The following is a 23,443-nucleotide window of genomic DNA, read 5'->3' on the forward strand; positions in this document are numbered from 1 at the left end:
TTCCACGAAAAGATAGCTTAAACTGTGCTCTAAATGAAGGTGTAGTCAAATCCTATTTTATAGACTCAACCATGTTCTAAAATAAGTCGAAAGGTAAGCTACTATAAATTGGCACGAATTTTCCGAACAACCCGATATATATAACCTTTCTATGTCAGATCTCATGTGGTGTATTCTAAATTCTGACGTTATTTTCTTTGTTTTCCTGTCTAGTTTCGCTCGTTTGTTTAGTGTCCAATTAAAAATATTGTAACTTGTAACTGGGACAGCTAGAGTATTGATATCTGCTTCCATATTCTCTAATCTAACTCATCAATAATGTTCTTCCCTTATCTCCTCTTTCATGTGTGTGTGTGTGTGTGTATTTTGTACTCTATCTAGTTCATTGATTCTTAAGTATTCATATGCCTGAATTTGATTTAGTTCTCTTATCTCATTTTCTTTATCTAGTGTGATATTGTTATTCTTAAATAGTTTTTATCTTTCTAAGGTTGCTTTGACATGTTTTTCTTAACTGAATTTCATATTTATTTCTTGGGTAAATCCATGCACTGTTTGTAAATCTATGCTCTGTTTCCAGGCAGTATGCAACTTGAAAAAAATCCATAAACGAGAGATGGTTGATTGTTTTACCATAGCAGTTGCACCCACATTTAGTTCTATTTAGCATGTCAGTTAAAGGTGTCAGTGTCAGACAGAAAAGAAGTGGAAAGAGCAAGCCTCTTTAGTATATTCCTCTTCTAATGGGGATGGCTTTAGTTTTATTATTATTTTTTTTTCTTCCCTTCTTTCTTCAAATTTTCTTCCATTTCTCGCTGAGTGTTTTCCGTACACCTAGGGCAGAGAAGCTCATTGTATGCATTCCCAGATTACACATGCAAATTCATAGGTAAAATATGTATTTAAAAAATTAATAAATAAATAAATTCATGAATGGATGTTATTTTCACAGTGATAATGCTCTTCTCAAGTACATGAGTCATTCCAGTTAACACAATTTTTTGCACTTCCTGTAGGGATGGTAAGCCTGGTATCATTTTCAAATAGGTTTCAGTACCTCTATCCTAGAGATCCTACAATCACTGGTACTGTAGTCGCCTTGAGATGCTACATTTTTTCAATTTCTATTAGCAGGTCTTTATATTTACTAATCTTATCAAATTCTTTCGCCGCTATATTGTGATCGCAAGGAATCATCATCATCATCATTTAACGTCCGCTTTCCATGCTGGCATGGGTTGGACAGTTCAACTGGGGTCTGGGAAGCCAGGAGGTTGCACCAGGCCCAGTCTGATCTGGCAGTGTTTCTACAGCTGGATGCCCTTCCTAACGCCAACCACTCCGTGAGTGTAGTGGGTGCTTTTTATGTGCCAGACGAGGCTGGCAAACGGCCATGATCGGATGGTGCTTTTTACGTGCCACCGGAATATTCATGTCAATTAATAAACACACCTTTTTTGTCTGATCTTTTATAATAATATCCAGTTTATTAGCTTTTATAGTTTTGTTAGTATGCATGGGGAAGTCCCAGAGAATCGACACATTTTCTCCCTCAGTCACAGCTTCAGGATGGTGTTTATACCATTTGATTATTATTATTATTATTATTATTATTATTATTATTATTATTATTATAAAGGTGGTGAGCTGGCAAAATCGGATGAAATGCTTAGTGGTATTCTTCACGTTCTGAGTGCAAACACTGCTGGGGTTGACTTTACCTTTCACCCTTTTGGAGTTGATAAATTAAGTACCAGTTACACAGTAGGGTCAATGTAATTGGCTGATCCCCTCCCCCCAAATTTCAGGCCTTGTGCCTATAGTAGAAAGGATTATTATTATTATTATTATTATTATTTAAGACAATGTACAATATCCAATATCATGATGTTGTTGATTGAAGATATTGTGTCTACCGTGGGTTTGTACTGTTTGTCAAGTCACAACAAGGACCACAAACAGACAGTACTTTACGCAATATGCTTGCAGTTCCAAGTAATCTCTTTACTCTCTTTTACTTGTTTCAGTCATTTGACTGTGGCCATGCTGGAGCACCGCCTTTAATCGAGCAACTCGACCCCGGGACTTATTCTTTTTGTAAGCCCAGTACTTATTCTATCGGTCTCTTTTGCCGAACTGCTAAGTAACGGGGACATAAACACACCAGCATCGGTTGTCAAGCAATGCTGGGGGGACAAACACAGACACACAAACACACACACGCATATATACATATATACGACGGGCTTCTTTTCAGTTTCCGTCTACCAAATCCACTCACAAGGCTTTGGTCGGCCCGAGGCTATAGTGGAAGGCACTTGCCCAAGGTGCCACGCAGTGGGACTGAACCCGGAACCATGTGGTTGGTAAACAAGCTACTTACCACACAGCCACTCCTGCACCTAATGCCAATTTTTGCAATAAACCTAAATTGTAGTGTATTTCTGAAATCTCCAGATGTTTTCATGTGTGGTATTGAACCCATTGCCCTGATGCCAATAGGGATAATCTTTAACTTTTAACTCTCGTAGCTGCCACATTTTAGCGATCTCAATTCTCAGGTGTCCATATTTTCTTTTCCTTTCATGATAATATGTTGATCTCCTGGTGCTGCGATGTCGATTATTCGGCATTTTTGTTTCTCCCTCCTAAAGGTTAACATATCTGGCTTTTGGTGCTCTGACAACTTGTCTGTCTGAAAGTCAAAGTCCCGGAGGATTTTTGCCTTCCCCTTTTCGTCCATTACATTTTCCGGTGTATGTTGGTACCAAGCACCCTTTACCTCGTATCCATACTTCCGGCAGAGTAGCCAGTGAAACTTTTGGGCTACCTTGTACTGTCTGCACTTGTACACTTTTTGTGCAAGACTTTCACATGCACTAACAACGTGAGTCACGCTTTCGACCCTCTTTCCACACATTCTGCAGAGGTTCATTACATTTGTGTGTTATATATCCCTTTTCACTATTATCATTATTATTATTATTATTATTATTATTATTGAGTGAGAGAGCAGTGCATGCCATCAAAGTGACACTGGGGTAAAATATACGAAGCCTGGTGTTACTTGGTCAGCATTTAACAAGGTGTAGAGTTGCACAGCTATTAATGCATGACATTCACCAAATCTTTTGATTCAGTTGCCTTGAACTCCATCTGGTTCCGGGGCCTTCCAGTTGCTCATTTTTTTTGCTGATTTCCTTCACTTCCCTAACTGAAATGAATAGTTCTGCCTGTTTTGGGCAGACTTCTGTTTGCTTCAGTTCTTGCAACCATTCAGCATCCTTCTTGTGCTCCTTGTCTTTGCTCCAGATGTCACTCCAAAACCTTTGACTTTCAATGTTATTTAGTATGAACTTTTCTGTGGCGTATGTGTTTCCCCCAGCTGGACGGGACACCAGTCCATCGCAATGTCACCCAAGAAACAGGAAGAAAGAGTGAGAGAAAAGTTGGGGTGAAAGAGTACAACAGGGGTCACCACCACCCCCTGCCAGAGCCTTGTGGAGCTTTAGGTGTTTTTGCTCAATAAACACACACAACGCCTAGTCTGGGAATACAAACATAGATCCTACAACCGGGAGTCTGCTGCCCTAACCACTGGGCCATTGCACCTCCACTTTGATATATTGTCAATGTATATTAAATTACAAATGCTCAAATCAATGTCAGAGGTCAATGTTTTCATGCTCTAATCTGCATTACTTATATCATCCAACATTTTTGATCAGCTAATCTTACTCAAGTTATCTTTTTTGTTTGTTGCTTTCAAATTTTTAATCATCTCACAAAAGGTGTTTTTAATCCACTAATTGCTTGGATAATCTCAACTCCCCTTGTTACATATTTGTGATTCAGCCATATTTTTATCTTATCATTAAGCCTTACTAGACTTGACAGCTCAATACCAAGAAAAATGTATTTTTTCCTTGTAATGAAAAGCAATTTTCTAACTTAGGTGACACCATAGAATGGAAGGGTGTGAATACATTTTGTTTTTTTCTAGGAGTGGCTGTCTGGTATATAGCTTGCTAACCAGCCACATGGTTCCGGGTTCAGTCCCACTGTGTGGCATCTTGGGCAAGTGCCTTCTGCTATAGCCCCGGGCCGACCAAAGCCTTGTGAGTGGATTTGGTAGACGGAAACTGAAAGAAGCCTGTCGTATATATGTATATATAAATATATGTGTGTGTTTGTGTGTCTGTGTTTTCCCCCATAGCATTGCTTGACAACCGATGCTGGTGTGTTTACGTCCCTGTCACTTAGCGGTTCGGCAAAAGAGACCGATAGAATAAGTACTGGGGTCGATTTGCTCGACTAAAGGCGGTGCTCCAGCATGGCCGCAGTCAAAAGAGTAAAAGAGAGAGTTACCTCAAAATGTTTTGATTTCCTTTGCTCTTTTATTATTATTTTTGTTGTTATTATTGTTATTAGTTGTACTAAAAATGCACTCTTGAGTACAGTGTCTAAGTTTGTTATTTAATTGTATATCCAAGGATATTTTTATTCTTGATACTTGCTATGCTAACCTAGTTCTGGTCTGCTCATTGGCTCTTTTTTGCTTGTTTATGGCTAAAAATTTGAAGAAATTTTGGATATTTTATGTTTCAAAAATATCAATTTAAAAGATGACAGCCTGCTTCATCAGTGAGTCAGCCAGAGGGAGAAGTGAGTAGTGATTTTGAGAGGAGGGTGTCTCACCTTCAATCTGTCTGTGAATAAGGGTTTCCCCTCCCTCAAACTAAAAAGATTAAAATGTTACACCAACACCGTTGCAATGTGTGTCTACAGCAGCAGCAACAGCAACAAGTGGAGGCGTAATGGCCCAGTGGTTAGGGCAGCAGACTCGCAGTCGTAAGAACACGGTTTCGATCCCCAGATTGAAATTGTGAGTGTTTATTGAGCAAGAACAACTAAGCTCCGCGAGGCTCTGGCAGCGGGTGATGGTGTATTCTTTTACCACAATTTTCTCTTACTCTTTCTTCCTACTTCTGTCACAAAGCAGAGGAACCTATTTCTTTATTACCCACAAGGGGCTAAACACAGAGGGGACAGACAAGGACAGACATAGGTATTAAGTCGATTACATCGACTCCAGTGCGTAACTGGTACTTAATTAATCGACCCCGAAAGGATGAAAGGAAAAGTCGACCTCGGCGGAATTTGAACTCGGAATGTAACGGCAGACGTAATACGGCTATGCAATTCGTCCGACGTGCTAACGTTTCTGCCAGCCCACCGCCTTCACAAAGCAGAGGAACCATGGTGTAACCCACTTTGGTGTGGTAAACTTTCAGACCCTAGTCTAGATTGCGAATCTTCTGTACCCCAGGATGGTTCAGCTCTCCACCCGTTAAAAGCCCACCGTTTACGGAATGAGGATAACAACGTAGCTGGCAACCACCAGTCTATCACATGTGGTCGGAGGAATCTTCAAGTTGCCACACACATTCTTTGTAGCTTAGAGTAGGCTCGAATTTTCTTTGTGGCTAATGGCGTGAGTCCTGATTGGGAGGAGGAGGAGAAGAAGAAGAAGAAGAAGAAGAAGAAGAAAAATCCTGCAATATGTCAAGCTGACAACAATAAAAACACCACTACTAATAACAACAACAATAGCAACAACAACATTAACAAGAGAAACGTCAGATTAAGAGCTTCATTGTGATCACAACTGCTGTCATAGCAGTTTAGCAGTAAGGGCAAGAACAACAACACCAATAACGAAATAAAGGACAAAGCAGACAAAGCAGTACCTAAGAGGCTACGAATTTGAATGTGGCCATGCTGGAGCACTGCCTTTTGTCTAAGAAATCTACTCCAGGACTTATTCTTTGTAAGCCTAGTACTTATTCTATCAGTATCTTTTGCCAAACTGCTAAGTTACGGGGGACGTAAACACACCAGCATCGGTTGTCAAGCGATGTTGGGGGACAAACACAGACACACAAACACACACGCCGCCCAAGGTGCCACGGCAAGTGTCTTCTACTATAGCCTCGGGCTGACTAAAGCCTTGTGAGTGGATTTGGTAGATGGAAACTGAAAGAAGCCCGTTGTATATATGTATATATATATGTGTGTGTGTTTGTGTGTCTGTGTTTGTCCCCCCAACATTACTTGACAACCGATGCTGTTCTGTTTATGTCCACGTAACTTAGTGGTTTGGCCAAAGAGACTGATAGAATAAGTACTAGGCTTACAAAGAATAAGTCCTGGGGTTGAGTTGCTTGATTAAAGGCGGTGCTCCAGCATGGCCACAGTCAAATGACTGAAACAAGTAAAAGTGTAAAAGAGTAAATATATACGACGGGCTTCCTTCAGTTTCCATCTACCAAATCCACTCACAAGGCTTTGGTTGGCCCAAGGCTATAGTAGAAGACATTTGCCCAAGGTGTCATGCAGTAGGACTGAACCCATTAACCATGTGGTTGGTTAGCAAGCTACTTACCACACAGCCACTCCTGCACCTATGTATAAACATTTTCAAAATGCTGAACAACTAGTAAAAAATATATGAACCAAAAGCTCAAAAAGTTATTAAAAAACTGCCTGATTATCAATGATTTGTAGGTGTGTTGCTCAAAAACCAATGATTGAAAATGGCCACAAATGTCCTCGTAGAAAAGTGTTTGCAAGAAATACAGGAGGACATAGATCTCATCCTTTGGGCCCCAACAATTTGGTGTCAGCAAAGTTTAATTCCTGAAGGATATCTTGCAGTAAAGCATTTTATTGTCTTCTGTATGAGTGAGGAATTTGTCCTCATTCCCACTTATCTAAGAAGAAAATGGATTGGAAAGGTGAAGGTATCTAGTGTACTACCATTGCCAGACATCTGGTGGGTTGTGGTATGCCTTGTCCTGAAGGGATTTGACATGTATGTATGTATGTATGAATGAATGAATGAATGAATGAAAGAAAGAAAGAAACAAACAAACAAGCAAACTCCATTGTTTCTTGCAGCCCAAGAAATCTCCATTGTGACAGGAAGACTTCCATAGGTCATCAGTTTTTGAATAGCTATATATTCTTTTTTCAATCATAGGAACAGTTCTGAATATTGTGGTTTTGCATGTGAATGAAGCAGGATCTTTTGGCTTAACCCTTCAGTGTTTAAACCGGCCATATCCGGCCAAAATATTCTACCTATTTTATGTTCAAACTAGTCAGATATGGTCATTCATAGCTACCCTATTGTGTCATTTTAAAAATAAACAATCACATCATTGAAATCTCAAAGCCATGAAATTATGCAAGATTAATTTTACATGGTGTGAATACATAAGCTTTACATTTGACAGAACAATCTGAATGCTAAAGGGTTAAACTTCTGGTTGGAATCGTGTTACAGCTGTTTCATAACATGTCAAAAAATAAATTACTATCAATGCTTGCACTTTTTCTTTCAAACTGGGATAAAAATCAGGAAAGAATTTTTTCAGGTTTTCGAAAGGCAGAGAGAGAATTTCAAATTGATTGAGAATCAAAGACAACGCTACAAAGCTAGAGCAGTCCTAGTAAAAGTGGAACATGGGATCGCCCAATGTAGAATGATATTTCTAGAAAGTCTACTTGCATTTCAGGTCGTGGAGTTCATTGAAAGCAACATAATGGCTTGCTTTCTTTCACGAGAAAGTTTCAATCTTTTTAATTGAGAACTCTTGATTTTGATTGATTCCATTTTTTACCTCTTTACTTGTCTGTCTGTCTGTCTGTCTGTCTCTCTCTCCCCACTCTCTCTCTCTCTTTCTCTCTCCCTCTCTTCTGCTTTCTTCTATCACTTCCTCTGATATCTCTTTACTCTTTTACTTGTTTCAGCCATTTGACTGTGGCCATGCTGGAGCACTGCCTTTAATCGAGCAACTCGACCCCGGGACTTATTCTTTTGTAAGCCTAGTACTTATTCTATCGGTCTCTTTTGCCGAACTGCTAAGTAATGGGGACATAAACACACCAGCATCGGTTGTCAAGCAATTCTAGGGTGACAAACACAGACACACAAAGACACACATATATATATATATACATATATACGACGGGCTTCTTTCAGTTTCCGTCTACCAAATCCACTCACAAGGCTTTGGTCGGCCCGAGGCTATAGTAGAAGACACTTGCCCAAGGTGCCATGCAGTGGGACTGAACCCGGAACCATGTGGTTGGTAAACAAGCTACTTACCACACAGCCACTCCTGTGCCTATCTTTACTTCTTTACTTCTCCCTTCCTCTCTCTCTCCCTCACTCCCCCCTCTCACTTACTCTCTCTCTCTCTCACTTCTTCTTTTTTCAGTGCCCCATTTTCTTTAATTTTTCTTCATTCTTTCCTTACTCTTTCACCTTTCTCTCTTCTCCACTCCATTCGTCTACCTCCTCCTCCTCCATCCCCTTCCACTTTTTCTTTCCTCCCTGTCTTTCTTCCTTATGAACCATATTCAATTTCTCATCTTCCTGCTTACCATTAACAGAGATGACTACATCAAGGATCAGCCTGCCAAACCAGTGGATGCTTTCAGCTGGATTGTCCTACTCACAGCATTCATATCAGTGACAATATGTACCGGTGTTATCGGGTCACTTTCGGTGTTCTACGTGGAGTTTCTGCATGCTTTCAACAATTCCAAAGCAGAAATAGCTATTGTACCGTCCCTTGCTAATGGAATGTACGATATTGGAGGTAAGAACCTTTTCTTTTTGTTATTATTATTGCTTTGATTCAGCGCTTTATGATGTAAGCATTCTGGCTTTGACCATTTTGTTTTTCGTATATTGACACAGATGTGACTGTGTGGTAAGAAGCTTGCTTCCCAACCACATGGTTCTAGGTTCAACCCCACAGCTTTATATATATAGATTAAAACGAATAATATTGCCAGTGACTTCGAAGTTTCAACCAGGTAAGCCATCATCTTAAAGAGACTTTCCCTGGATGAAATACCATAGCCTAAAACTGTTTAAATAAAACACATGCATTAAATATGTGATATCAATATTGTTTACGATATCCGATATTCCTTTTTTCAAGACGGCAAGATGTGATACAAGGGATAATTTGACTGATAATTCTAGCAGGTCAAGCAATCATGTAAAATCCTAACTTCATTGATCCATGACCATACAGTCTTCATATTGCTTCGCTGCTTGATGGTAGTGAACCAGCAGAATTGTTAGCATGTTGGGCAAATGCTTAGCGACATTTTGTTTGTCTTTGTGTTCTGAGTTCAAATTCTGCCAAGGTCGACTTTGTCTTTTGTACTTTCAGGGTCAATAAAATAAGTACCAGTTGAGCACTGGTAATTGACTTATCCGCACTCACTGAAATTTCTGGACTTGTACTAAAATTTGAAACCCACATAAAAAGCACCATTCGAACGTGGCCGTTGCCAGTGCCGCCTTGACTGGCTTCTGTACCGGTGGCACATAAAAAGCACCATCCGAATGTGGCTGATGCCAGCTCTGCCTTGACTGGCTTCTGTGCCGGTGGCACATTAAAAGCACCAACCGATCATGGCTGATGCCAGCTCTGCCTTGGCTGATGCCAGCTCTGCCTTGACTGATGCCAGCTCCGCCTTGGCTGATGCCAGCTCCGCCTTGGCTGATGCCAGCTCCGCCTTGGCTGATGCCAGCTCCGCCTTGGCTGATGCCAGCTCCGCCTTGACTGATGCCAGCTCCGCCTTGGCTGATGTCAGCTCCGCCTTGGCTGATGCCAGCTCCGCCTTGGCTGGCTTCTGTGCCGGTGGCACGTTAAAAGCACCAACCGATCGTGGCCGATGCCAGACTCCCTTGGCACCTGTGCCGGTGGCACGTAAAAAGCACCCACTACACTCGCGGAGTGGTTGGCGTTAGGAAGGGCATCCAGCTGTAGAAACACTGCCAGATCAGACTGGAGCCTGGTGCAGCCCCTGGCTTCCCAGATCCCCGGTCGAACCGTCTAACCCGTGCTAGCGCGGAAAATGGACGTTAAACGATGATGATGATGATGATGATGATGATTACTTTGCTGTTTTCTGTTTCTAGGTGTGTTGGCTGGAATTATGATTGACAGAATAGGCTGTCGTGCGTCAATGGTGGTTGGTGGACTTATGACGTCAGTGTCTATTGCTGTCAGTTTTTTTGCTAAAAGCATCTATTTTCTAATATTTTCCCTTGGAATCGTTTCTGGTAAGTATCCTTTTTTCTTTTCTTTTTGTATTATTGATTTTGGATTACCTGAAACAACTCCTGACAAAGCAGGGAAACCGAAATGTCAAACCACCCATTTTGGATAAGGTCACAGAAATATGTGGTTGTAGTATTGGTAGTGGTGGTGGTGGTGGTGGTGGTGGTGGTAGTGGTGGCGGCGGCGGCTGCTGCAGAAGACCCTTGATTCCTAATGCTGTCATAAATGTGCCATCATGATATACAATGTATCTCTTGGGCATTTAGAATCTGGTGGGACCCATTCTCTCTCCAGGTCTGAACACAGCCAATTCATTGCTGAGAGAAAGAAATTAGGAAAAGAGGGGAAGGTGGTGGCAGCACCAGTTGTTATTATTACACACACACACACACACACACACAAATAAACTGGCACTCTGTCAGTTACAATGGTGAAGGTTCCATTTGATCTGATCAACAGAACAGCTTACCTGTAAAATGAACTTGCAAGGGGCCAGGGACTCCACTGACACATGTACCCTTTACGTAGTTTTCAACATGACCCAAGATGTGACAAGGCTGGCTCTTTGCAATACAGGTACTACTCATTTTTGCCAGCTGAGTGGACTGGAACAAAGTGAAATAAAGTGTCTTGCTCAAGGATACAATGCACCTCTGGGTATCAAACTCATGGAGTGGCTGGGTGGTAAGAAGCTTGCTCCCTAACTACATGGTTCTAGGATCAGTCCCTCTGCATGGTACCTTGGGCAAGTGTCTTCTACTATAGCCAAAGCCCTGTGAGTGGAGTTGGTAGACAGAAACTGAAGGAAGCCTGTTGTGTGAGTGTATATATATATATATATATTTATGTGTTTGTGCCAATGTCTGTCCCCTCGCCATCACTTGACAACCGATGCTGGTGTGTTTATGTCCCTGTAACATAGAGGTTCAGCCAAAGTGTCTGATAGAATAAGCATTAGTATTAGGCTTACAAAGAATAAGTCCTGGGGTCGATTTCTTTAACTAAAACTCTTTTAAGGTAATGCTCCAGCATGGCTGCAGTCAAATAACTGAAACAAATAAAAGAATATATATATGATATAAAAAAAAGAATTAGAGTAAAAATAAATCTGCCAAAAATTTAAAAAAATTTTATTCTCAAAATTGAAATAGTGGCTGGATCTTAGTTTATTCAAACATGTCCCACAAGGGAAGAACATAATGGCTAGAAAATTTCAGTGAATGAAAGACAGTAACCCTTTTGTTACCATATTTCTGTTGAGATGCTCTGTGTTTCTTTCAGTTGATTTTAACCCTTTCGTTACCATATTCATTCTGAGATGTTCTGTGTTTCTTTCAATTAATTGTAAATATAACAAAGAATTTAGTAAAATAACTTAGTTATCATTAAGCTAGTGTTAGGAACATAAATTGCGACTAAGGTTTGGTGGAAGATTTTAATTCAAAACTTATGAAAACAAGACATTTATATTACAGAGCCAGAGCTGGTTTCAACTGGGTTGGTATCAGAAGGGTTAAATATAACAAAGAATTTAGTAAAATAACTTAGTTATCACTAAGCTAGTGTTAAGAACATAAATTGTGACTAAGGTTTGGTGGAAGATTTTAATTCAAAACTTATGAAAACAAGACATTTATATTACAGAGCCAGAGCTGGTTTCAACTGGGTTGGTATCAGAAGGGTTAAATATAACAAAGAATTTAGTAAAATAACTTTATCATTAAGCTAGTGTTAAGAACATAAATTGCGACTAAAGTTTGGTGGAAGATTTTAATTCAGAACTTTTGAAAACAAGACATCTGTACTAAAGAGCCAGAAATGGTTTCAGGTGGGTTGGTATCAAAAGGGTTAAGAAAAAGAAAAGAAGAGTATTGCATTTTTTTCTTTTTTTTTGTTGCAAGCATATTCAAAGGTAAGGCAAGGAATGAAAGACAACCAACACTGAGGTTTTCATACATGTTTGTCATTGCAAGCAAGAGGTATGATACAAAATGCCACAGTATTGAAATATGCAGACGACATCAAGCTGTACCTTGAAATCAAGAGGACAGATCCTGATGTCTACAACTCTTTCCTGCAATCAGACCTAGACACAATGCAGCAATGGATCACAGACTGGCAACTGAAACTGGCTGTGGACAAGTGTACCACCATGCATTTTGGGAGAAAAAACCCTGCGTTCACTTACTCCCTCCACAACACTGATATCAAGAAATCCTCTTGCGAGCGTGACCTAGGCATCACTGTCAGCAGTGATTTGCGTTGGTCAAAGCATATCCCTAAGATTGTCAGGAAGGCCGAGGGTGTCTTGGCATCACTCAGCAGGTCTTTTGTTAGCCGCTCTCCAGCCATCTATTTAAAACTGTATACAGCTATGGTACGACCACACTTGGAATTCGCATCATCAGTTTGGAACCCCTATCTTGCACAGAACATTGACCTCCTGGAATCTGTCCAGAGACGTGCAACCAAACGCATACCCTCCATCAGACACCTACCATATTCTGAGCGCCTTGTTTCCCTGGGCATGGATTCACTGAAGCTCCGGCGTTTGGCGACGGACTTGGTAAACACCCACAAAGTTATCAACCACCTCACCAACAACAACACTGAACACCTTTTTGATCTCCATGTGTCTAACACACGTGGACATGCCTACAAAGTCAGAAAACAATACAGCTCCCATGACTTTCGGAAACATTTTTTCACGCTCAGAGTTGCTGAAGCATGGAATAAACTGCCTGCGTCAGTTGTTGACTGCCATGACACTGCATCTTTTAAGGCCCTCATGCTTTCCGAAATCCGCCGAAACTACACCTGATTATATATACACTTTAGATGAGTTGTAGTGCACCTGAGCACTGTACACAATTATTATTATTATTATTATTATTATTATAAAATGCTAGAGAAACCTGTCGAGTGTACCTTATATAATTTTTCCCCCTTCTTTGGTTGAAATGAGTTATCCATCTTAGTAGGATTGAAAGTTATTTTTACAAGATGAGGTAAAAAAATATGGGTTAGTATAGGCGCAGGAGTGGCTGTGTGGTAAGTAGCTTGCTAACCAACCACATGGTTCCGGGTTCAGTCCCACTGCGTGGCATCTTGGGCAAGTGTCTTCTGCTATAGCCCTGGGCCGACCAATGCCTTGTGAGTGGATTTGGTAGACGGAAACTGAAGTATGTATGTATATATATATATATATATATATATATATATGTATATGTGTGTGTTTGTGTGTCTGTGTTTGTCCCTCTAGCATTGCTTGACAACCGATGCTGATGTGTTTACGTCCCCGTCACTTAGCGGTTCAGCAAAAGAGACCGATAGAATAAGTACTGGGCTTACAAAGAATAAGTCCCGGGGTCGATTTGCTCGACTAAAGGCGGTGCTCCAGCATGGTTGCAGTCAAATGACTGAAACAAGTAAAAGAGTAAAGAGTGAGAGACAGAATGGATGAGGGGATAAATATAATGAATGAAGAACAAAGATTTATTCCAGCTGCATATTACAGTATATTCAACAGCAAAAAAGCTTGGTACTACATGATGATGTCTTTAGGTGATGTCTCTAGATGATGTCACAACAAAATAAGCTAAACAGTTATGTGACTGTCAAGTAGAGCAAACATCAATTGACTAGAATACCTCCCCACAAAACAAAAGACAGTAGCTGAAAGTTGGAAATAACACTGAAAGAAAAATGCCTTTGAATATGTTCATGAACAGAGAAGGAAAACAGAAAGAAAAATATGTTTTTGTAGGTGTTGGCCAGGCTGTAGTCACAGGCATGGCTGTGTGGTAAGAAGCTTGCTTCTCCCACAATGTGATTCCAGGTTCATTCCCACTGCATGGCACCTTGGGCTAGTGTCCTCATCTTGGGCTAGTGTCCTCATCTTGGGCTAGTGTCCTCGGGCAGACCAAAGCCTTGTGAGTGGATTTGGTAGACAGAAACTGAAAGAAACCCATCTAATATAATAAATGCAGAAACTAATTTCTGTGTGTCAGTGTGTCACTCTTTCACTATTCAATGACACTTCTATTATTGCTCATGTTGGGATGAGAGTAATAGAAGGCATAGAAAAGGTGAGGGCAGTGGTGAAGATAGATAGACAGACAGACAGAGAAAAAGACAAAGAAATTTGGGGAGAGTTGATGATGTTTTATTAAAAGTAGTTGTGTTTATGGTGGCTGTGGGAATAATGATAAGAGAGAGAGAAAGAGTGGATATGTGAGAGAAAGAGGGACTGAACACTGAACCAACGTACTGAATGAACATACTGAACATTGAATTCTTTTACACACACATTTAGCCTTTTTGTGATGGTAATGAGGTGAAAGTAATAGTATGAGCTGTAGTTGTGAGAGAGGCAGAGGTGGTAGTGATGATGGTGGTGGTAGCCGAGGCGGTCAGGGATGACAGTGAGAGCAAGACAGTGGTGATAGTGGTGGAGGGGAAGGCAGCAAAGTCAAAGGTATTGATGGTGGTGGTGTCAGAAGTCTGAATGGTGTGTGTATGGCAGATGTGATGGCGATGGTGGTGGTGGTGGTATTGTTGTTCATCATGCAGCTTTGTAATAAGTTCCAAGTCGACAAATATAAATTGTTTTGATGAAAATTGTTCATTGCTTAAAAAATATTGTTCAAGTTTAATAAAATTTGATATGTGCTCAATGCATGGAGTGTCACTGTTGGGCCCTAATGAAGAGCCCTCCACAGGGGCTAGGTTAAAAGCCACCCAATAGGGTGGCTTTTAAGCCAGTTGTATATATATGTGTGTGTGTGTGTCTCTCTCTCTCCCTCTTTGTGCCTGTGTTTGTCCCCTCACACTGCTTGACAACTGGTGCTTGTGTGTTTATGTCCTCATAACTTAGCAGTCTGGTAAAAGAGACTGATAGAATAAGTGCCATGCTTAAGAAAAAGAATAAGTACTGTGGTCAATACATTCAACTAAATAATTCTTCAAGGTGGTGCCCCAGCATGGCCACAGTCTAATGACTGAAACAAGTACAAGATAAAAGATATGAGTGTGATTACATGTGTGTTGAAAATAGAAATAAAAGGCACAAATCTATTTGACTGTTGCGCATCTCTTAGATTTTGTGATATATTTTGGAGGTGAATTCCTTGCTGTTGTGGATTTTCCATATGAGATTGAAAAGGAGATTCAGTAGGTGATGATGTTACATCAAGTATAATAATTGATGATGGCGTAAGCTGTTGTGTCTTTCCCAGGAAAGTAGGTTTTAAATGAACTATGTTAATAGAGTCTTTTCATCCATTAACTTCTACAACAAAGTATTTCAGTTTTCTCTAAATAACTTCATAGAGACCTGTTTAACCCTTTCATTACCAACCTGGCCAAAACCGGCTCTGGCTCTGTAGTACAAATGTCTTCTTTTCATAAGTTTTGAATTAAAATATTCCACCAAGCCTTAGTCACAATTTATGTTCCTAACACTAGCTTAATGATAAGTAATTCATTTTACTAAATTCTATGTTATATTTTAAATTAATTGAAAGACACACAGAGCATCTCAAAATAAATACAGTAACGAAAGGGTTAAAGAACATCTCTGCAAATAAAAAAAACGTCTAAAGAAGTAAACAGTTTTACAGAAATGTGAACTTTAACATTTTGGTGTTGAGAGATAGTTGGTGGAATTTTCCCCCAAAATAACTTCATAAGTGATGCACAATCTGGGTTGGGTCTCTTTATGTTGTGTCAACAAGAGCAATTATAATTTCCAGATAATTCTGAAAAAGTTCAACAGATTAATTCTACTGATGTACAATTGCGGGACAAATTCTTAGAACTAGTAAGAACTCATGTCATGTCGAAGAATTAGAGCGATTAGAGAACTGCACTAAGTTGGTGATGAAAACATTCAATAATGCCATTAGCTTTCAGGTTTCTAGGCAGTAGTTTGGGTCCTAGTACAGCTGTAGGTTTGTTGTTTACTGTATTCTGTGTATTGTTTTAAGTGATTGACTTAAAGGCCCAGGAGTGGCTGTGTGGTAAGTAGCTTGTTTACTAACCACATGGTTCCGGGTTCAGTCCCACTGCGTGGCACCTTGGGCAAGTGTCTTCTACTATAGCCTCGGGTCGACCAAAGCCTTGTGAGTGGATTTGGTAGACGGAAACTGAAAGAAGCCCGTCGTATATATGTATATACTAGCAGTATCGCCCGGCGTTGCTCAGGTTTGTAAGGGAAATAACTATAAAGCATTTTTAGAGAGTTATAGCCAAAAAATAGCCAAAAAATGGAAAAAAAATGATGGTAAATTTTTTTTTTGAGAGTAATAAAAGGTTGAGTTGCGTCCCCTAGACAGTCTGTGGTTTGTTTTTTTTTATTCTCGACCCCATGTCGAATTTATCGATTTTTTTCAGAACTGGGGGAACTTTTCAAAATTTTCGCTGCGTTAGTTTTGAATTATGACATTGGGCTATGTGTGTGTCAAGTTTCATCAGAATCGGTTGAAAGCCGTGGTCAGGGTGAGGGTACGAGAAAACAGACACACAGAAACACGCACAGACAAACTGCCGTTTATATAGAGAGAGATATATATGCGTGTGTGTGTTTGTGTGTCTGTGTTTGTCCCCCTAGCATTGCTTGACAACCGATGCTGGTGTGTTTATGTCCCCGTCACTTAGCGGTTCGGCAAAACAGACCGATAGAATAAGTACTGGGCTTACATAAGAATAAGTCCCGGGGTCGAGTTGCTCGATCAAAGGCAGTGCTCCAGGATGGCCGCAGTCAAATGACTGAAACAAGTAAAAGAGTAAAGAGAGAGACTCTCTTTTATACACCTGTCCTCACCCATACACATCACACGTCCATATCTGTACAAGAAAAGAAACTGCAATGACATAGACATATATGGATGCGGACAGCTGTATAAAGAATTACTGTTCGCTTAGTGTGAATCTGCAGTTCTCTAGAAAACCTGCTCAACTTGCTCAAACTAAATCCTACAAGAGTGTCCAGAGCCATTTCACTTGATATCACTCCTTCATTCTTAAATTGTGCTCTCCATCTGCATTTTACATTGAGCCACCAAATTGTTACTCCTTCTCCACTACCATGTCTCTTACTCTCCCCATGCACTACTCTTGCCCCTCTCTCCCCCCCCCCCCACATAATTTGGCAATCTGCCCAACCACATGTTGACTCTGTCTCTCTCTCTCTCTCTCTTCCTTCCTCTCTCTCTTTTACATGTTTCAGTCATTTGACTGCGGCCATGCTGTAGCACCGCCTTTTAGTCGAGCAAATCGACCCCCAGGACTTATTCTTTGTAAGCCTAGTACTTATTCTATTGGTCTCTTTTGCCGAACCACTAAGTTACGGGGACAAACACAGACACACAAACATACACACTCACACACACATATATAAACATACATCTTCTTTCAGTTTCCGTCTACCAAATCCACTCACAAGGCTTTGGTCGGCCCGAGGCTATAGTAGAAGACACTTGCCCAAGGTGCCACGCAGTGGGACTGAACCCAGAACCATGTGGTTTGTAAGCAAGCTACTTACCACACAGCCACTCCTACGCCTGTTTATCATAATTATTATTCTGCTGCTCTTCAACCCCCATGCATCATTGGTCACCCACCAGCCCTTATCCACCACTCACCACATCCACTTCTCAACATTTGTTCATCATTCTTTATATTTACCCCTCTCATCCATTCTCTGTCTCTCACTCTCCCATACAACCTTGCAACCTCTACCCACCTGCTCTCCCTCTTCTCACATTTACTCACCTTACATCTTAAGGCTTGTAACCTGAAACCGCACATCACTTTCCAGCTTCAACCTGTTATTTCTACCTTTTATTTAATAATATGTGTGACCATGTAGATCCCTCTAAGCCAGAAACCTGTTCTGTTCTGGCACATTCCCTCATACTTTGACCCCCTCATCTCCTTGCATAAAGCTACCTCTCCTGGAGTTCTTGGTCTTGCAAGCTGCATAGTGACCTCACTAGTGCTGGTGGTGCCAAAAAGTGCTTTCAATGCATGCTGTAAAGTGGTTGGCATTAGAAATTCGGAAGGGCATCCAGCTGTAGAAGCCATGCCAAAGTAGACAGCGGGGTCTGATGCAACCCTTGGACATGTTTGATTCTGTTAAACCACCCAACTTGTACCAGCATGGAACATGGATATTGAATAGCTGTGGGTGGGGTGGTAGCTGTAGTTGCAGTGACTGTTGTGGTGGCTGTTGCTATGGTTACTGCTGCTGCTGCTGTGACTGCTGTTGCTACTATCACTACTGCTGCTGCTGCTAATTTGTTCTAAACTATTTTATATAGATTAATAATTTATCATGAAGTACAAATTTAAAATGAGATAAACTTATTCAGTCATATCATTAGAGACAACATAAATTTGTGCTGAGTAACTAGAATTCAAAACAAATATTTATCATAAGAGGACTGATTATAACTTTCACTATGTTACCCTACACGAGAGAGAAATCTTCTCATCAAGATACTCCCTTATATTGTACATCATCATCATCATCATCATCATCATTTAGCGTCCGCTTTCCATGCTGGCATGGGTTGGACGGTTCAACTGGGATCTGGGAAGCCAGAAGGCTGCACCAGACCCAGTCTGATCTGGCAATGTTTCTACGGCTGGATGCCCTTCCTAACGCCAACCACTCTGAGAGTGTAATGGGTGCTTTTTACATGCCACCGGCACAGGTGCCAGACGAGGCTGGCAAACGGCCACGATCAGATGGTGCTTTTTTCGTTATTTAATTGGATTTAAGAATATATGATTAGCAATGAAATTAAGATTTGGAAGCTTGATTACACTTATTTAGTTTTGACATTGGATTTCTTATTTCTTTACTGCCCACAAGGGGCTAAACACTGAAAGGACAAACAAGGACAGACAAACAGATTAAGTCGATTATATCGTCCCCAGTGCATAACTGGTACTTATTTAATTGACCCCGAAAGGATGAAAGGCAAAGTCGACCTTGGTAGAATTTGAACTCAGAATGTCGCTGCAGACAAAATACCTATTTCTTTACTACCCACAAGGGGCTAAACACTAAAAGGACAAACAAGGACAGACAAACAGATTAAGTCGATTATATCGACCCCAGTGCGTAACTGGTACTTATTTAATTGACCCCAAAAGGATGAAATGCAAAGTCAACCTCAGCAGAATTTGAACTCAGAACGTAGCGGCAGACGAAGTACTGCTAAGCATTTCACCCGGTGTGCTAACGTTTCTGCCAGCTCGCTGCCTTTATTTCTTTTGGATTTCCATTGGATTTCTAATTGGCATTAGGACACTATGAGAAAGGTCCTTCCTAAGCAATAGAGCCTCATAGGGCCAGTTTCTTGGTTTCTGTGGTGTATATAACCCTTCCTGGATGGGACACCAGTTTGTCACTCGTGGTCGAGAGATCGTGGGTTCGAATCTCAGACCGGGCAACGTGTGTGTTTATGAGCGAAAACACCTAAGCTCCACGCGGCTCCGGCAGAAGGTAATGGCGAAACTTCTGCTGACTCTTTCGCCACAACTTTCTCTCACTCTTTCCTCCTGCATCTTGCAGCTCACCTGCGACGGATCGGCGTCCCGTCCCAGTGGGGAACCTATACGCCAAGAAACTGGGAAACTGGCCCTTATGAGCCAGGCATGGCTCGAGCAGGAACAACAACAACAACACCAGTTTGTCGCAGGATAACTTACTTTTGCCAGCTGAGTAGATAGGAGCAATGTGGAATGAAGTGTCTTGCTCAAGAACACAATGCGTCGCCTGGGCCAGGAATTGAAACCTCCATCTTATGATCATGATAGGTGCAGGTATGGCTGTGTGGTAAGAAACTTGTTTTCCAACCACATGGCTCTGGGTTCAGTCTCACTGTGTGGCACATTGGGCAAGTGTCTTCTGCTACAGCCTTGGGCTGACCAAAGCCTTGTGAGTGGATTTGGCAGATGGAAACTGAAAGAAGCCTGTTATATGTGTGTGTGTGTGTTTGTATGTGTGCTTGCATGTGTGTAAGTGTGTGTCTTTGTGTATGTGTTTGTCTCGTACCACTGCTTGACAACAGCTGTTGGTTTGTTTATGTCCCTGCACCTTAGTGGTTCAGCAAAAGGGATCAATAGTACAAGTACCAGGCTTAAAATCAACTGGGGTCGATTCATTTGATTAAAAATTCTTTAAGGCAGTGCCCCAGCATGGCCACAGTCTAATGACTAAAACAAGTAAAAGATAAAAGATAAAGGATGAGCCTAATACCCTATTCACTATGTCAAGCACCTCCACTCTAATAATTAGTATTACATTATACACATAAATGAAATCTTCTTTCTCAATTATTTTCTAAACAAATTTTAAATGCCTTCTTGATACTCTTGATGTAAAAATTGATGCTTCTAATATTTATTTATGATGGAAAAAATGGTTAATATGCTTCATTTACTTACACAGAAGGAAACGCTATTGGCAGTCCTTCTAGGAGGACATTTTTGCCTTTATATTTAGCAGGATCAAATCTTCAGGATTTATTTGAGACCTTAGCAGTTTTCCTCTAATGAAGAAAATAAGAATGAGTTTGAAATTGTTGTCTTGGTTCAATGTTCATTTTTAGCCCAAAAGAAAATCTATATATGAGATACAAGTATTTAGATTGTTTTGTCAGTTTCCTGATGAGACAAAAACTCAATCAATATCGCATACATCTTAAAAAGCAGGCCAAATTTTGCAAGCATTTTTATCAAGATGATTGCATAGTGGATCAAATAGCTGAAAAATGTGCTGGTCTCAAGTTACAACAGAAAATTTTTAGGAAGAGATCAACTTACAGTTTTAGAATTAGCTAAATCTTATGGAATTTGAAAATATAGATTAAAGAATATGGATCTTTTCGGTTTGAACGACAGTTTTTTAAAATAATTTCCACGTAACTAAAAAATTTTAAACTTTGTATACTGGTAGAATGTGTTTATAAAACATCTTTTTCTCTCGGCTTTATTGAGAAAATTCTATAGTTTGTAAGATATTTGTTGTTTTTTTCTTCAATTTCAACCAATCAATGACATCTATTGAGGTGAAAACATTCTGTGCCGTATGAATATGTCCCTCGTTTAAGAAACAGATTAGGTTTATTTACATTTCTGAAGAAAAAAAGATACCCTTCCCCCACCCCTAACCCTAACTCTAACCCTAAAAGAGATTGAAATGCAATAGATTGATATTAGGGTCATAATTATGGGTGACAATTTCATATGACACCACTAGAAAAAACTGCCATTCAAACCGAAAAGATCCAAGAATATGATTAATATCAGTCATTTAATGGTAATATAAATGTCTGAAGCTTGTCTGGAAGATCTGAAGAAATAAAATCTGAAGAACAGAAGTTTCTAGGGCATCCATTTGGGACAAAGAATGCAAACTGTCTGACGAAAGAAAACAAGGGTTAATAATGTTACTTGTTAGTGAATCAGAGCACCGTGATTATTCATTTTCTTTATAAACAAAATACCAATTAAAAATTCTATTCCTTGTAAAATAGGTTGTACCAAACTTGATCCACTGATTGATTCTGACACTTCTGTTAGTGTTAATGGAAACATACTTGGGATATTCTCAAAGCTTTGAAATGTATTTGCAACAGTTTGAATGCTAACGAGAAACTCTTTGTATCTGGTGGTGGAAGGCTTTTGAAAGTTGTTGGAAAATTTAAAGTACGCACTGAAATTCTACAAGGAAAGAATATAAGTAAGTCATTAGAATTTCTTGTTATTGAAGGAATCGAACTGTCAGTTGTAGGAAAAGAGTTCAGCACAAGAACTTGGTATTCTGAAAATCATGGTATTACATTGTATACTTCATCATCATCGTCGTTGTCATCATCGTCGTCACTGTCATCATCATCATCGTCGTTGTCGTTGTCATCATCATCGTCATCATCATCATCATCACAATCACCATCATCATCATCATCATCGTCGTTGTCATCATCATCGTCATCATCATCACCATCATCATCATCATCATCGTCATCATCATCATCACAATCACCATCATCATCATCATCGTCGTCGTCGTTGTCATCATCATCGTCATCATCATTGTTGTCTTCGTCGTCGTCGTCGTCATCACCATCATCATCATCATCATCGTTGTTGTCATCATCATCATCATCACCATCATCATCATCATCGTCGTCATCATCACCATCGTCGTGATCATCATCATCACAATCATCATCATTGTCATCATCGTTGTCGTCGTTGTCGTCGTCGTCATCATCACCATCATCATCACCATCATCATCACCATCATCATCGTCGTCGTTATCATCATCACCATCATCATCATCATTGTCATCGTCGTCATCGTTGTCATCACCATCATCATCATCATTGTCATCATCATCATTGTCATCATCATTTAACATCCGCTTTCCATACTGGCATAGGTTAGACTTTGAAAGAAGCTTGCACCAGTAGCCTGTTTTGGCTCGGTTTCTATGGCTGGATGCCCTTTCTAACATCAACCACTTTACAGACTGTGCTGGATGTATATTACAAGTCACACTGGCACTGTGCCTTTTATGTGTCACCAGCACTGACCATGACCATAATTTCACTTAGCTTGCCATACCTTCTCAATCACAGCAAATTGCCAGAAGTTTTGCTCACTTGTCATTGCCCCCATGAGACTCAACAACCAAGCATCATTTTCACCATGTAAAAAGCACCCACTACACTCTCGGAGTGGTTGGCGTTAGGAAGGGCATCCAGCTGTAGAAACTCTGCCAGATCAAGACTGGAGCCTGGTGCAGCCATCTGGTTCGCCAGCCCTCAGTCAAAACCGTCCAACTCATGCTAGAATGGAAAACGGATGTTAAACGATGATGATGATGATGATGATGATATCCCATGTCTTCCTGTGTCTGCCTCTTCAACAAGTTTCCTCCACAATTAAAGACTAATACTACTTTACCCAATTAGCCCCAGGCTTCATGGCTGATGCTGGTATCATGTAACAGGCACTCATGTCATTGGCACATAAAAAGACCCTTCAAAGGTTGAGTCTCAGAGATAAGTGATTGAGACCCTTTGCAATATGCCATGCTTGGGAAGACTTGTCAAGCCAAGGGAAATTGTAGTTGTGGCCGATGCTGGGGTCATGTGACTGGCACCTGTACAGGTGACATGTAAAATGCACTTATTACACTCCAAGAGTGGTTGGTGTTAGGAAGGGCATCCAGTCATAGAAACCATGCCAAAATCAGACTGGAACCTGGTGC

General features: G+C 40.5%; 1 protein-coding gene across 1 annotated transcript in view; it reads left to right on the plus strand.

The window, feature by feature from the left end:
• LOC115223480 (monocarboxylate transporter 1) overlaps positions 1-23,443 on the plus strand; it is a 102,228-nt gene that overhangs the window by 54,223 nt on the left and 24,562 nt on the right. Inside the window, exons 3-4 of the mRNA XM_036512419.1 lie at positions 8,461-8,669; positions 10,010-10,153. Coding sequence (XP_036368312.1) covers positions 8,461-8,669; positions 10,010-10,153 — 353 coding nt within the window. The remainder of the gene's footprint in view (positions 1-8,460; positions 8,670-10,009; positions 10,154-23,443) is intronic.

This window comes from Octopus sinensis, linkage group LG23, assembly GCF_006345805.1.
Source record: "Octopus sinensis linkage group LG23, ASM634580v1, whole genome shotgun sequence".
Classification (NCBI taxonomy): Eukaryota; Metazoa; Mollusca; class Cephalopoda; order Octopoda; family Octopodidae; genus Octopus; species Octopus sinensis.